At 41.1% G+C, this 15,285-nt stretch overlaps 1 protein-coding gene across 1 annotated transcript in view; it reads left to right on the top strand.

Annotated features, from left to right (window-relative positions):
* LOC111840963 (uncharacterized) overlaps positions 1–13,053 on the top strand; it is an 82,485-nt gene extending 69,432 nt beyond the window's left edge. The window contains exons 12-14 of the mRNA XM_072706303.1: positions 8,606–8,779; positions 8,894–8,940; positions 12,289–13,053. Coding sequence (XP_072562404.1) covers positions 8,606–8,779; positions 8,894–8,940; positions 12,289–12,806 — 739 coding nt within the window. The 3' untranslated portion in view covers positions 12,807–13,053. The remainder of the gene's footprint in view (positions 1–8,605; positions 8,780–8,893; positions 8,941–12,288) is intronic.
* The last annotated feature ends 2,232 nt before the right edge of the window (positions 13,054–15,285 follow it).

The raw sequence follows: 15,285 nt of genomic DNA on the forward strand, positions 1-15,285 counted from the left end.
GACCAAACCAGTCGCCGGTACGTATAGACAGATCATGTGTTGCTCAACAATCGACAGCATTTTGAAATCTATTTGCATTTAGACAAATATATTGGGAATAAAGCGTTGTGTTTTAAAAGGCAGACATTGAGGTCGAATTTACTGTAAATTGGTCACACATTTTTTTTCCGCAGCTAGGAGTGTCGGCTGAGGCTGATTTTAATTGGCATGTCAGTTTAGGATTCTTGCAGTAGAAGTTATGTAGTGAATTGCGGTACTCTGAAATTAAGTGATATGTGTATTAGAATCGTGAAGCGTCATCTTCCTTTGTTTTAGGTTCACCCCGGGCATTTTATGAATTGTAATGTAATATCAGACAGTGTGTGATGAATTTCTGAAGGCCTGTTATATATGACCATTTCGTGGAAACGTCTCATGGAAAAATGTAGTTGCAGTTTGTCAGGACTAAAGACTGGCTAATATGACATGGTGAACAAGTCCTGTGGTTAAAGAATGCCTGCCTGTTGCTTAAAACATTGTGTTGTATGCCGAATGTTTCTTGCCCATAGACTACATGTTGCTATACTGTTCCTTTATAATATTCAAGTATTATTTTTTAAATCATTTAATGAAATAGGTAAATACCTCATCATTGATGACTATGGTCCACCTGAGTGACAAGTAACCCGTCCTGGACAAAGGTTTCTTCAAGGCCTGTTGTGGGAACCCCATGGTGTAGGATTAAGAGAAAGAATACAGGGAGTGGTACAAATGAGCAGTTGTCCTGCCCCCTTTTACTCATTTTGGATGCTTAAATTACTAAATTGTGATTTTAATACTAATCTGTATGATTCTATGGTCTGAGCGAGTCTCCAGTACTACATGAATGGTAAACTTAAAAACTCTACTTCTCTTAGCTTAATGATATTTTCTTTTACTGTGTACGATTGGTAGAAATGAAAATCGTGATTTGCCTCTCAGCTTGTGTGTGTGTGTGTGCGTGCGGTGTGTCAACAATGGCAATTAATCACTAAATTCTAAACAAACCCACATATAAAACCCCCTCCCCACCCTCCCCAGACACCTATGAAACACAGCATTCTTGCTCTCACCCCCCACTCATTTTGTGAAAAAGCATGTCTGTTGCCAAGACTACAGCTCGTGTCTTGAGTCGTACATACTATGACCCCAGCCACCTGGGGTCATACGGAGGGGCCAAATGACTGCAGAGAGCTGTGCAGGAAGATACGGGGAAAAAAGTGGCTACTGATGATATCAGAGAGTGGCTGTCTATGCAAGACAGTTATACTTTACATAAGCCGGCTAAAAAGAATTTCCCCAGGAACAGAGTGTTTAATACCGAGAGCCATGTATCAGCGGCAGGCCGGTTTATGCAACATGCAAGGGCTGGCGATGTACAACGACAGGTTAAAGTATCTCCTTACGGTGATTGATGTTTTTTCCTAAAAGGCCTACTTGCGTGTGTTAAGAAACAAGACAGGGGTGGTTGTAACGGAGGCCTTTGATTTTATTTTAACCGAGGGGGCGTGTCCCTCAAGTTACACATGGATGCGGGTAATGAGTTTACAGAATGAACTTTTCAGAAACTTTTAAAAAGTCATAAAATCACCCATTTCACCATTTAACCGAACGTTAAAAGAGAGGATGTCCAAGTCAAATTGTATTTTCTTACAGCTTGAAAACTGGTCACATCTTTTCATTGTGCCACACATACAATGTGTAGTGTACACATTCAAATGTAACGCTTTTTAATAAAGTAAAAACATTTTGCCCGCAAATAATTCTATTAAACAGTAATATCAGCGACTGCTCTCCCTTAACTACAAGAGTAGCAGGACTGCACACATTAATTTAACATGGGAGTGTGTGGTGTGTCGAGGGACTCATGCAAGAATGCTGTGTTTTATAGGTGTCTGGGGAGGGTGGGCTGGGGGTTTTATATGTGGGTTTGTTTAGAATTTAGTGATTAATTGCCATTGTTGACACACCGCACGCACACACACACACAAGCTGAGAGGCAAATCATGATTTTCATTTCTACCAATCGTACACAGTAAAAGAAAATATCATTAAGCTAAGAGAAGTAGAGTTTTTAAGTTTACCATTCATGTAGTACTGGAGACTCGCTCAGACCATAGAATCATACAGATTAGCATTAAAATCACAATTTAGTAATTCAAGCATCCAAAATGAGTAAAAGGGGGCAGGACAACTGCTCATTTGTACCACTCCCTGTATTCTTTCTCTTAATCCTACACCATGGGGTTCCCACAACAGGTCTTGAAGAAACCTCTGTCCAGGACGGGTTACTTGTCACTCAGGTGGACCATAGTTTATCAATGATGAGGTATTTACCTATTTCATTAAATGATTTAAAAAATAATACTTGAATATTATAAAGGAACAGTATAGCAACATGTAGTCTATGGGCAAGAAACATTCAGCATACAACACAATGTTTTAAGCAACAGGCAGGCATTCTTTAACCACAGGACTTGTTCACCATGTCATATTAGCCAGTCTTTAGTCCTGACAAACTGCAACTACATTTTTCCATGAGACGTTTCCACGAAATTGTCATATATAACAGGCCTTCAGAAATTCATCACACACTGTCTGATATTACATTACAATTCATAAAATGCCCGGGGTGAACCTAAAACAAAGGAAGATGACGCTTCACGATTCTAATACACATATCACTTAATTTCAGAGTACCGCAATTCACTACATAACTTCTACTGCAAGAATCCTAAACTGACATGCCAATTAAAATCAGCCTCAGCCGACACTCCTAGCTGCGGAAAAAAAATGTGTGACCAATTTAAATTCGACCTCAATGTCTGCCTTTTAAAACACAACGCTTTATTCCCAATATATTTGTCTAAATGCAAATAGATTTCAAAATGCTGTCGATTGTTGAGCAACACATGATCTGTCTATACGTACCGGCGACTGGTTTGGTCCGCTGATATAATCATGTTACCTTGTTAGCTTTAACATGTGGTGACATTTCAGTGCAATTGTTTTAAAATACTCTGATTGGTGACTACAGTAAATCAGAACTAATGTAAGGTGATTAGAGGCTACTTGAAATAAAAAAAAAATAAAAATGTAAACAAAACCGAATGAGCCTTTAACTGTTTTACGTTAAAGAAAGCGTCCATGTTTGTCGCTATACTTAAACACATGTTGGCATAGGCGCATGTAGTTTATTGTCCCCACGACCGTACGCTTCTCCATCACCTATCAGACACTAGGCCGACTGTGCTTAGGTAACCACACACACACACACACACACACCCACACACAACATGCAAACCAGAAAAATATGCACATGCTTCTGGGGGATTTCAATAGTTTTGTACGTTTATTTATTTATTTTTTTTAACGGTGATTAGGTTTTCTTCTAAACCGTGTATGTACTAAATGAAAAAGACCAGCTAAAAAATGTTATTGCTAGCCAGCTTCCTATAAGAGTCAGCAAAACCCTGACATTGCAGCATTAATAAGCGCAAATATACACGATCCTGGCTAAAGTGTCTCGGGGATAGATAGCCGCACCTTAAGAATGTCAGAGCCCCGACCGTTCGCAGCATTACATCAGCTAGCAGCTCGTGCGCCTCACCGCGGACTCCCTCGTGCTCAGAGCCATTGTGTCCGACATATTATGAATGAATGAAATTCCTTTTTATTGTCACTATACACATGTACAATGACAATAAAAAGCAGATCCTCCAGTGCAAACATGCATGTAGAACACACAACAAACAATAAACAAATAGTGCAAAAAAGTGCAAAACGTTCTGCGGTGCTATATATATACATATGGAAGGAACAAATAACTGTGTAGGTTATTGCCGCTGCCATTTCCCTTGTTATCCGATAAGTGGTAAAGTAAGAAAATGAATCTCTGTTCACATTTCGCTCAGAAATCTCACTGCAAAGTGGATGACGACTGGTTCTGTTGAATTAGGTCTAAGTTTCATTAAGAGTCAAACACGGTGCAGCTCAGTCACCACTGTTAACTTAACATACCGTCCTCAGTAAACATCTCAAATCAGGCGCCCGGATGTCTTAAGTATAGGCCGCGGGGTCACCTTGTAGGAAAACCATTTACTGAAAAGGCGTCTTCATTAAAAATAACTAAGGCTTTATTCTTTAAAGTTTTTAATGTGTATTAATGCGACTGCTAAATGCAGTTTACAAGCTCCTACTGTTATAAATAAAATGCTATTAAACCAGGTGCACTCGAAGTTACAGCTTTTGATGCTTCAGCTAAAAAACAATTTTGGAAAACTCAGCATATAATGAATGGAAAGAATGATTACAGATTCGTTGATATACAAAATGCTGGTGGATCGTTCTTTCACGGCGGAGACATTCTCTTGCGATGGACCTGACCCTACACTGGGTACATGGGGACCATTGCTGAAGTAAGGATCTAATGCGTAGCTAGGTGTCGAGTCTCACGGTTAAAAACCCCAGTCCCCGTGTGGCTCAGGGTTCAAAAGCTGCTAAAGATTGGTAGATTCCACGAGAGGTACCCCTTTAAATACGCTTTATTCCCACCATCCCGCAAATATTAGCACATTTTAAAAACATGACCGTGCTGCATACATATAACAAAATGTATGTACAACTTTTATTTTGAATAATGAAACACCTGTACATGTTACATTTTAAAACTCATTTGATAAATGTACACAAACATTTTTGTACAAGTTTGAAAAATAAAACACACGTATACATGTTACATTTTAAAACCATTGTGCAACTTTGAAAATAAAAAAAACTTCATGTTATATTAACAAAATCTGCTTTTGATAAAGAGCCTACAAATTTTTTGCAACTTTGTTTTTGTAAAATAAAAGCCACGTTCATATATTAGATTTCAAAACCGATTCGCAAAATGAATGCATATAACTTTGTACAAACACGCTTGCGCTGCATACACGTAACAAAACGTTTTTGTACAACGCGTCTAGAAAATAAAACACCCGAACATTTTAAAACATCTGTACATCTTGCTTTGAAAAAACTTTCATATGTTACATTTTAAAACATCTGTACATCTTACTTTGAAAAAACTTTCATGTTACATTAACAAATTCATTCGATGAAATATTTTTAAAGACTTACAACACCCTTTTGCGATGCTGCTACTTTTACATTTCGGTATCCAAAAGGCAGTTTCCCCACTAGGCAACAATCTGCGTTTGTCGTAGACGTCCCTGACATTTTTATTGAGGTCTATTAAACGTTTTCACGTCGCGTTTGATTTTGTTATAGTGCGGCATTATGGGGAATTATCCCGCTGCCTTTCATTTAACACGCTTAACCTTCGGCCTATGTTAGCTTTCTGTTCCTGTCTCTTATGTTACACGGGTCGGTGTCAAGCAGCACGTGTCTTACATCAGCCATAAGATACCCTCAAAACAATTATTTATCATCCAATTTGTTTCTTACTTCTTGGTTACCTTGTTAGGCTTCCTTATCCATGAAAAGATTGGTTTTAATATTTTTGGTGTGGCTTTCTGGACCTTTCTTTTGACAGCATTCCTCTCGTTTTCAATAAAAAATAATGATAAGATAGACCTCTAGAGAATTATATAAATAAACTGAACTGGTCTTATCTTACCTTACATGTGTAGGGATGCCTTACCTCGATTTTGTTTTAATTTATTTAGTTTAAATAGAGATTCCTGACAAAGTCAAAAAGCTTTGATGCAGTATATATTTAGATAAAAAGGTTCTTGGGTGTGCTATATAGAACTATAGGGGTTCTAACCAGAGGAAATATAACCATTGCCTTCAAAAAGGTGCCATTTCTTTTAATTGAGAATGTCCAAGGAGTGTCATATACTGTATGTACCAAGCTAAAAGGTTCAATATGGAGCCTTTCGTTTTAAGAGTATGCACAAATATATGTGGTGCTTTTATGCATGTTAAACTTAAAAACGGGTCGGTGCCGACCCTAACAGCACAGGAAGGTTAATAATGTCTCTAAGGATGGTAGCAAACAGGGCTCTTGGGCCGTCGCTTCACCAGACGCTGCGGGTGGCGAGTCGTGTTGAGCAAAGTAAACCGCATCATTTTCATCATTATTAGCGTTGTTGATGTTGTCTATTTCATTTAATAGCGCTTTGGGTATAGGAGGGGGGTGTTGCTCCGTCCATACCTGCTGATTCAGGTCTTGCGTAGATTTTCTCTTGACCGGTCCGCGCCGTCTCTCTTGTACATAGAAAACAGGGAATACCTAATATTAGAATAAGTTATAATGTATGGTGTTTAATGTATAGCGTTTATCATATGTATAAAAGAAATAATATACTCACTCTATGCATGTCCCGTGTAGTTTTCTCTTTCCAGTGGGGTACTTGCGTCTCTTTACCAAAGGAGGGAAACCCTGCTCGGCATACTAAAAATATCTGCGGTTGGTTACTTCTTAGGATTCTTTAAGGAGAAATATACGGCCTGTCAAGTTTTATCTGATTTTCTTAAGTCTATTTCGATGTACGTTTTTTCTTTTAACTGCGCAGACGATGTACATAACGGGCGAGTCGGGGAAAAAACAAAACTTCAAACAAAATTTACTGTAAGACAAAATGTCCAATTTGATGTGTGGCCCAAATTATTACGGATGACCTATGGGGATGTACATAACAGGTGCATGGGAAAAAACAAAACTTCAAACAAAATTTACTGAAAGACAAAATGTCCAATTTGATGTGTGGCCCAAATTACACTTTGACCGGGATTTGACCAACGCTGATGTAATACAACGGCTGCATGATGAAAAACACAAACTTGAAAACCGCTACCACACAAGGCCAAACTGTTGCTGCTGCTGCAGGGGGTGTCAACACACACCCCCAAACTGCCGCTAAGCGTTCATTGGAGGAGGATAGCGTCAGACCCAGACCCTCCTCCTCCTCTCATTCTTAGCTCCAACTTTCTCATTCTCACAGGGTTTCTTTCAGTCTCGCGCAGCACGACTCTCAGCTCACAGCTCTCCAGCATCGCTCCCTCCGAGACCTTTGCGGATTCTCCAAAGCCCGGGACCTTCCCAAGGTACCGCTCCACAGGCACCGTACGCTCACACTCCATCAGGTAACCGACCCACTCAGCCCCCGTGCTCAGCTCCGTCCTCGGCACCCTCGTAGCACGGGGCTATTCCCACAAAAAACCCCACTCATAAGCACACAATTCACTCTCCTCAAAATACAATAATAATAAAGAAATAATAATAAATATTATAATAATAAATAATTAATAAACAATAAAGAAATATTAATTCATAATTAAACCTCTCCCAACGTCACTAGTCGTTGCGTCACCTGGCTTACAGCCCAGACCTGTCATTTTTTTTGATTTATGTTACCTTTAATTAACACTAGTTGTGTCACATGGCTCACTTCAAAGACCTGTCATTTTTGATTTATGTGACCTTTTTGACCTTTGACCGAACCTGTCATTTTGACAAAAGCGGTATTCTCCATCTCTCTGATAGTTTTGAAAAGCTATTAATAAAATTTAAATTTCATATATCGAGGGTTGAGGGTTTTATAAAAACAGCAAGATATCATCTGCATAGAGACTAATTTTGTGTTGAGTTATTGGTATGAATTCCATTTATTTCAATGTTCTGTCGTATTGCTGCTGCAAGTGGTTCTATGAAGATGGCAAACAATGAAGGAGAGAGTGGGCAGGCAGGCTGTCTTCCCCGTCGGAGTGTGAATGCAGGTGATGTGATCCCATCTGTGACCACTGTAGCTTTGGGTGAGGTGTACAGTATTTTAACCCAGTGGGTGAACGACTCTCCGAAGCCAAATCTATGGAATGTATTAAAGAGAAATGTCCAACTGCTGTCAGATGCCTTTTCTGCATCCAATGGTGTAATTATGGTTTTAGTATGGGTATGCTGAGCAATATTGACTAGATTAAATAATCTCCAGATGTTGTCCGAGGCATGTCTTGTCTTGATGAAGTCTGTCTGATCAGGATGGATTATAGTAGGAATGACTACAATGACAATGGCTTTTGTAATGATTTTCAAGTCTGTATTCATCAGTGAGAGTGGCCAGTAACTGGAGGGTTGTGTTCGGTCTTTATCAGGTTTCAATAACACTGTAATGGCCGGTAACTGGAGGGCTGTGTTGGGTCTTTATCAGGTTTCAATAACACTGTAATGGAATTTGTGATGTATGTTTAATTTCTCTACCTGTCTATTGAAGACTGGAGATAATACATCCCAAACATGTTTATAGATTTCTGCAGGGTAACCATCCAGTCTGGGCAATTTGTTGTTAGGCATTTGGTTGGGGACCTTATGAAGTTCTTCTGATGTTAATGGTGCATCAAGGGTATCTGCTATTTCATTGGTTAATATTGGTAAATCTAGAATATTTAAAAATGATTCTATATCAACTGGATCTGGTTCTTGTTCTGAGGAGTATAGGTTCTTATAAAATGTTTGGAAGGTGTTGTTACTTTCGTGTGAATATTGAAATATTGATTAGAGGAGTCACATTTACTTAAAAGTAATACTTGTAATCGTGAGATGATCTTATTTATTGGGGAGTTTTTGCCTGTCTCTCTGCAGGCTGTCAGGCTGTAGAGTCACAGAAGAAGGCTGTTCTTCCCTGGCTTCAGCTCTGAGGTCAAACCCCTCACACCTGAGAGAGCTGGATCTGAGCTACAATCACCCAGGAGACTCAGGAGTGAAGCTGCTCTCTGCTGTACTGGAAGATCCCAGCTGTAAACTGGAGAAGCTGAAGTGAGTACAGAGTGTGTGTCTGACACGCTACAGATACTTATGCATGTATGTGAAGAAGAGGCACCAATAAATAAATGGATACAGCAGCACTATGTCATTCTGCTTCTCCTATAGTGTGGACCACAGTGGAGAGTGCAGGACCAGACCAGGCTTACAGAAATGTAAGTGTGTTTGCAGGTTTTTATTAATAATACCATCAATACTATGTTATGGTTGTATTCACACAGTAGTTGTGATGAGTGTGTTTTCTGCACTTTATGTAGATGGATTTCCATGTTTGTGTATAGGTGAGTTTCTGTGTGTGTCATTTTAGACAACATCCAAATGAGAAAAACAAAACATCAAAATCATCACCAAAAACATTATTAATTCATTTATACTTTTAAAAAAAAATGTATTTTTTACAAATACTTTATAACTGTTCATATCATCTTTGTGTTTGTGAGGGAGCGTAATATGGTTAAAATATATTCTGATGTAGTTGTACATCTTTAATTTCACAAAAAAAGAATCCTTTGCATTTGTTCTTTTTGCACATGCTGTGAGTGTATGTGTTTCCAGTGTGAGATTCGTTAGTATTGTCCTAAGACGGCACCCAAAGGCAGTGATACCGGACTCTCTCCTCCAGTGTGAGATGCGAATTTGCATTTTTACAGGGTGGTTCTGGAACACTCCTTAATATTCATGGGAGAATATTCCTGATTGGTCACTGAATGCCTTAGACCACATATCGATGTTAACTGACCAATCAGATAGTGCTCCTCTCATAAATATTAATGAGCCAGCCAATCATGTAAGGCTTCTCTCATGAATTTCCCGAACCACGGTGCTAAAAGAAATTTGCACCCGGGACACACTGGATGTGCGGCGAAAAATATAATTTCTTTTCGGCGCCGACGTTAACAGATTAGAGTGGCCACGTGCCTGGGCAAAATTTCGGGGCTCACGCCTCGCAGCACCGGCGCCGCATCTAGAGTCACGCGCACGGTAAGCGGTTCTCCACGGAAGCGTATTGCATTCATCTGAAAAACAATCAATTCTGTTTTTTCCGAATTAATGAGATAATAATCCCGTTTTTCTGAGTAATATTTTTCTGTTTTTCATGATGCACGATCTGTGCAGTTTAATCCGCTTTTATTGATGGTTTGTAGACGGTATTATCCTTATTTTGCCGACTTTGCGCGGCACCTATTCCGCCCCGCTTGACACCGCAGTGTTTCTCCCGGATCAGTAGATACAGTATGACACGCTTCACGGAAATAAGCCGATGCATGTGAAATGCATTCAGAGCGGCTTTGCTGTGACTAAAGACCATGTCAGACAATCGCTGCAAATACTGGATCCTCATGGAGCGCAACTCCGCCCAGATAGCAAAATCTTTCTGGCCCGGATGTGGCCCACATCACGCATGATCATCTGGCCCACATACCGCATGGAATGACGGCGATTGAGCGGACCGCTCTCGGTTGCCGCATCAGGTTAACATCTGGGCCAGAGTTGGGCCTTATATTAGCCACAAGTGACCAGGCTCTGTCTGAGATCTGGCTCGGATCTGGCCCACACTATGTGCTTACACCCGGCCCACATACCGCAATGAATGACGGCCCCTTGCTGGCCCAGATCTGGTTTGCCAGAGGTGGCCCACACATGGGCCAGCACAAAGCCAGATGTAGACATGTTGGTGGCCCTGTTCTGGCGCAGAACAGTTTCAGCTCGGGCACCAAATGTCAGCCTATGTGTACCTTAATCAAGTCATGTAATGCCTACTTAATATTAATTTAATATTCATTGAAATATTAAGTTACCTCATCATTCAAATAAAGTTGATCTACCTTAATTTTTTTGTTTTCTACTCAGAAATGCCCATGCAAATAGTTAAAACACTTTCTTTAGTACCTTGTTTTATTTATGTCAGGGGAAATAAAAAGCAACCGCATTTCACAATTCAACATTTTAATAAATGTTAAATAATAATAAAAATCATCACTTCATTAATCCCCATGGGGAAATTGCCTTTTATGTCTCCCTCAACTTGCTCTTTGTAAGTAAGTTGTCTGTGAAGGACAGTCACTCATGACTGTCCCCAGGGAGCTGGGGGTTAAGGACCTTGCTCAAGGACCCACAGAGGCTGGGTTTGAACTGGTGACCTTGTGATTACAGACACACAGGATTAGCCCACTGAGCCACACAGAACACATGATCCCAGTTGTTTGAGTACAAGAATTTTTATAAATAAATTACAAATATCAACACTAAACAAAAAAGCATACAATAGGTATTTTAGACATCCAGAAATTGTGCAAATGTTGCTAAACCAGTCAAGTAGAAAACAATTTGAACAGTGGAATGTAATCGATTGCATTATATGTGTGTATGATCAGCAAGGTTTAAATATGAGTACAGTCAATCTATTTCAATACATCTATATTGTACAGCACAATACTATATACAGTACTATATGCTATATAAAATATCTATACAGTATCTAAGTAATATTGCATTTGTAAAATGCAACTAGAAAACCCCTTGTCTCATGCTGTCTTGCCATGCTTTCCCGAAGGTAATACTTGTCAAATTGGAACATGTGTCTTCTGTTCAAGTAATTTAGCTGTGGAGCTTAATGAAAAATGGCGGGACCACAATTCGCATCAGTTAGCATAGCACCGCGCTAGCAGACCGTAGCTGCTCTGGGTAAAATTGTTCTAAAACATGTTACACAGCAAATGTGCCAGTGAAAAATTAACACTGCATGGTGTTTAATGGGCCCACATCATTCAGTGTTACCTATAATACTTTACAGTGTGCAGTGAGTGTTGTTTTTACAGTGTTAATATTTATTAACTCATATAGTGTTCAATTGACAAACTAGACTGTTAAGTCAGTAAGTCGCCACCTCTTCCTAGATTGCAAGCCCATATGGGTGGCACACAAGTACAAAATGGGTGGCCCATGTCTGCCCCATTTTAATATGCACTCATTTGGGCATTCAGCTGCTGTGTTTTACTAACCCTCCATAATAAGAAAGACTTAGACCAACATTGCCTTTTCTCATTTAAGCATGTCTATGATAGTTTTTTTTTTTATCTGAATGAGAAAGAACCACTTAAGTTCATCTGTGAACCGTCTGTGATATAAATGTGAATGAAAAGTATGGGCACCTGCCGCCCAACACAGATTATGAAGCTCGCCTGTGTCAGACAGCCTAACGTAATTAGAAGTAAATTCACTGACTTTTAGTATTAATATCTGGTGCCGTTTTGTGGTAAATATGCTTGTGATGAATGTGTCTGATGAGTGTCGCTGCTTTGTAATTTTATTTACCCGTAATTACGCTGTTAGTTTAGCTCGCGCCGCATTTTGGTGGCTCTTCCCTTCCAGCTCATTTCCTGAGCTATTTCATAAACTTCAGTTCCGGTTTCGTTCGGGGAAGCTGTGCTGTTTTTATATTGTACAGAAACATAAAGTACAGACTGCCTGATGGTATTAATAATTCTCCCTCCTGCCTACAGACTCCTGCCAGCTGACGCTGGACCCCAACACAGCAAACAGACGCCTGTCTCTGTCAGGGGGGAACAGGAAGGTGACATGGGGGGCAGAGCAGCCATATCCTGATCATCCAGAGAGATTTGACCTCCAGCCCCAAGTTCTGTGCAGAGAGAGTCTGACTGGCCGCTGTTACTGGGAGGCTGAGTGGGATGGATGTGGAGCCCGGATAGGAGTGACGTATAAAGGGATCAGGAGGAAAGGAGGGAGGGACTGTCTGCTTGGATACAATAACAAGTCATGGTGTCTGTACTGTATTCCTGCCAGTTACTCTGTCTGTCACAATAATAAAGGGACTCTCATACCCATAAAGCCCTCAGGCTCCCGCAGAGTAGGAGTGTATCTGGACTGGGGGGCTGGTGCTCTGTCCTTCTACAGAGTCTCCTCTGATGGACTGACCCCCCTGTACAGATTCACCTCCTCATTCACTGAGCCCCTCTATCCAGGTATTTATGTTGATATAAACTCCTCAGTGTCGCTGTGACGTGTTGCTGGTTCTCCTGGCAAAAAGGTAAAATCTCTGCTTTATAACCTTTATAATCCTTTTTACTCTGAAATGAACATTTGACAAAAATAAGTTTTTCTCCCTGAATAAAATGTAACTAAATATAATCCTGATGAGTGGGGGGGGGGGGGGGGGGCTTTCCCCCTCCCCTGTATATGTACATTTTATATATTTATGTCTATTTACTGTATTTCCTCCCTGTTCAATGACAATAAAGGCTTTCTGTTCTGTCCTATTAATGTCCTGCTTCAGCGTCACCCAAAGTATAACTGAGTAACATAATGAAACCACAGTCTGGTGGATTAAATTAAATAAATTCACTTTACTACTAACACAATGAGAGTAAATCAGTGTAAATAATGATCATTTAACTGGAGACATAAAAGAAACATATAATTATATCCTGTTACTGCTCTTGTTCAGTGGATTAAAGTAAACAAAATGATTAATTTATGTGATTAAATAATAAAATGTCTTTTATTAGATAAATACGCCCCCACCACCCCACTGTAAAAGATATGGTTATGTCCCCGTCAGACGGATAGGTCAGGCACCCCCCCACTGTAGAAGGTCTAGCATCGCCCCCGTCGGACAGAAGGGGCAGGTGCCCAGGCATGCTCCCCCCCCACTGTAAAAGGTCTGGCATCGCCCCCGTCGGACAGAAGGGGCAGGTGCCCAGGAACCCCCCCACTGTAGAAGGTCTGGCATCGCCCCCGTCGGACAGAAGGGGCAGGTGCCCAGGCAACCCCCCACTGTAGAAGGTCTGGCTTCCTTATTTTGAATGTTGCAGTAGTCTATTACGCCAATTAGTCTCCTCATGTTGTTAGTGGACTGTCTGCCTTTAATGAAACCCGTTTGATCTGGATGTATTATATAAGGTGTCACTTTTTCAATTCTACTAGCCAGTGCCTTGCTGATGATTTTAAGGTCCGCATTTATAAGTGATATTGGTCAATAGCTAGAGGGGAGAGCAGGGTCTTTGTCAGGTTTGAGGAGCAGGTTAATGTCTGCACAATTCATATTTGGGGGGATGCTGCCAGTTTCTTTAATTTCTATAACCATTCTATGGAATAGTGGTGCTAGCAGAGGCCAAAATGTTTTGTAGAATTCTACTGGACATCCATCTGGACCTGGGGCTTTCCCGTAAGGCATACATTGTAGTGCATCATGAAGTTCCACTATTGAGAGAGGTAACTATAATGCCGTTATTTGTTCATTATTTAATTTTGGTAGGTCGATGTTGTTTAAGAACTCTTCTATTCTTACGTAGTGTTGCTGGCAGGGATTTGCTGGTCCTGCATGAGAGCCAAGGGCAGGATCGGCTTGAAGAGGGCGCTCACTTTGCTCTGTGGGTGGGAGAGAGGGGGGGGGGCTCATGGGAAGAGGGCCAAAGCCTAACAGCTGGGTAGCTTTCCTCTGCACAAGTCGCCCATGTGCCAAGTGCTAACAGACTCTGCTGGACGCACCTTGTAATTTACCTTTTACTGTGAGCTGACTGTGCTTTTTGTTTAATTGTGCAAAATGCGGTAGGAGTGGAACGAGACTTCACGAGACTTTCGGCAGTATCCAACATGGCGGCGCGCTTCTAAAACAAACTAACAACAAGTAATTAGGTATCTTCGCCAACTTAGAATAACCTAAAATTAAGTGAGTAAATAAGTAAAAAGTATATAATTAATTGCGGTTCATTTAAAATCTTCACTCTGGAGGAGTCTGCGGACGGATTGGATAACCTATTTACTTTCATCGACGAGTGTTTTGACCGGATTATAATGGGGAAACCAAAGCCTCTCACCGAGACTCCGACCACCAGCAAAACCACTTCATCCACCAAGAGGAGCAGACCCGAGGATTCACCCGAGGCGGCCTCCCCACCTAGGGAATACCTGGCGAACATTCTGGACTCCATTGATAAGAGGCTATCGAGCTTCGACGCACGTATGTCCCTATTAGAAATTCTCCATAGGGAATTCCAGGCGATGCGTGAGTCTCTGGAGTTCAGCCAGAAACAGGTGGAGATGCTCGCTAAGGAGAACGCGGCTCTCAGAGAGTCCGTGAAATCCCTCACAGAGGGCCTGGGCCAGCTCTCGTTAGAAAACAAGAAAATCAAAGAAGCGGTTTTGGATCTCCAGGCGAGAAGCATGAGGGACAACCTCGTTTTTGCAGGCATCCCAGAAGCAGCGGACGAAAATCCCGAAACCACGGTGTAGAACTTCATCCATAATCAGCTCAAACTTCCAGCGGAGACCACAAGTAACATCACCTTCCATCGTGTGCACCGCCTTGGAGGTAAAAGACCCGACGGCCACAGACCACGACCCATCGTGGCAAAATTCGAGCACTACAAGCAAAAGGAGCTGGTTAAAAGCCGAGGCAGGGAACTGAAGGGGACGAACTTTAGTGTCAACGACCAGTTCCCTAAGGAGACCCTGGAGCGACGCCGGGTCCTGTTTCCCGT

Source organism: Paramormyrops kingsleyae, chromosome 24 (genome assembly GCF_048594095.1).
Source record: "Paramormyrops kingsleyae isolate MSU_618 chromosome 24, PKINGS_0.4, whole genome shotgun sequence".
In the NCBI taxonomy this organism is placed as follows: domain Eukaryota; kingdom Metazoa; phylum Chordata; class Actinopteri; order Osteoglossiformes; family Mormyridae; genus Paramormyrops; species Paramormyrops kingsleyae.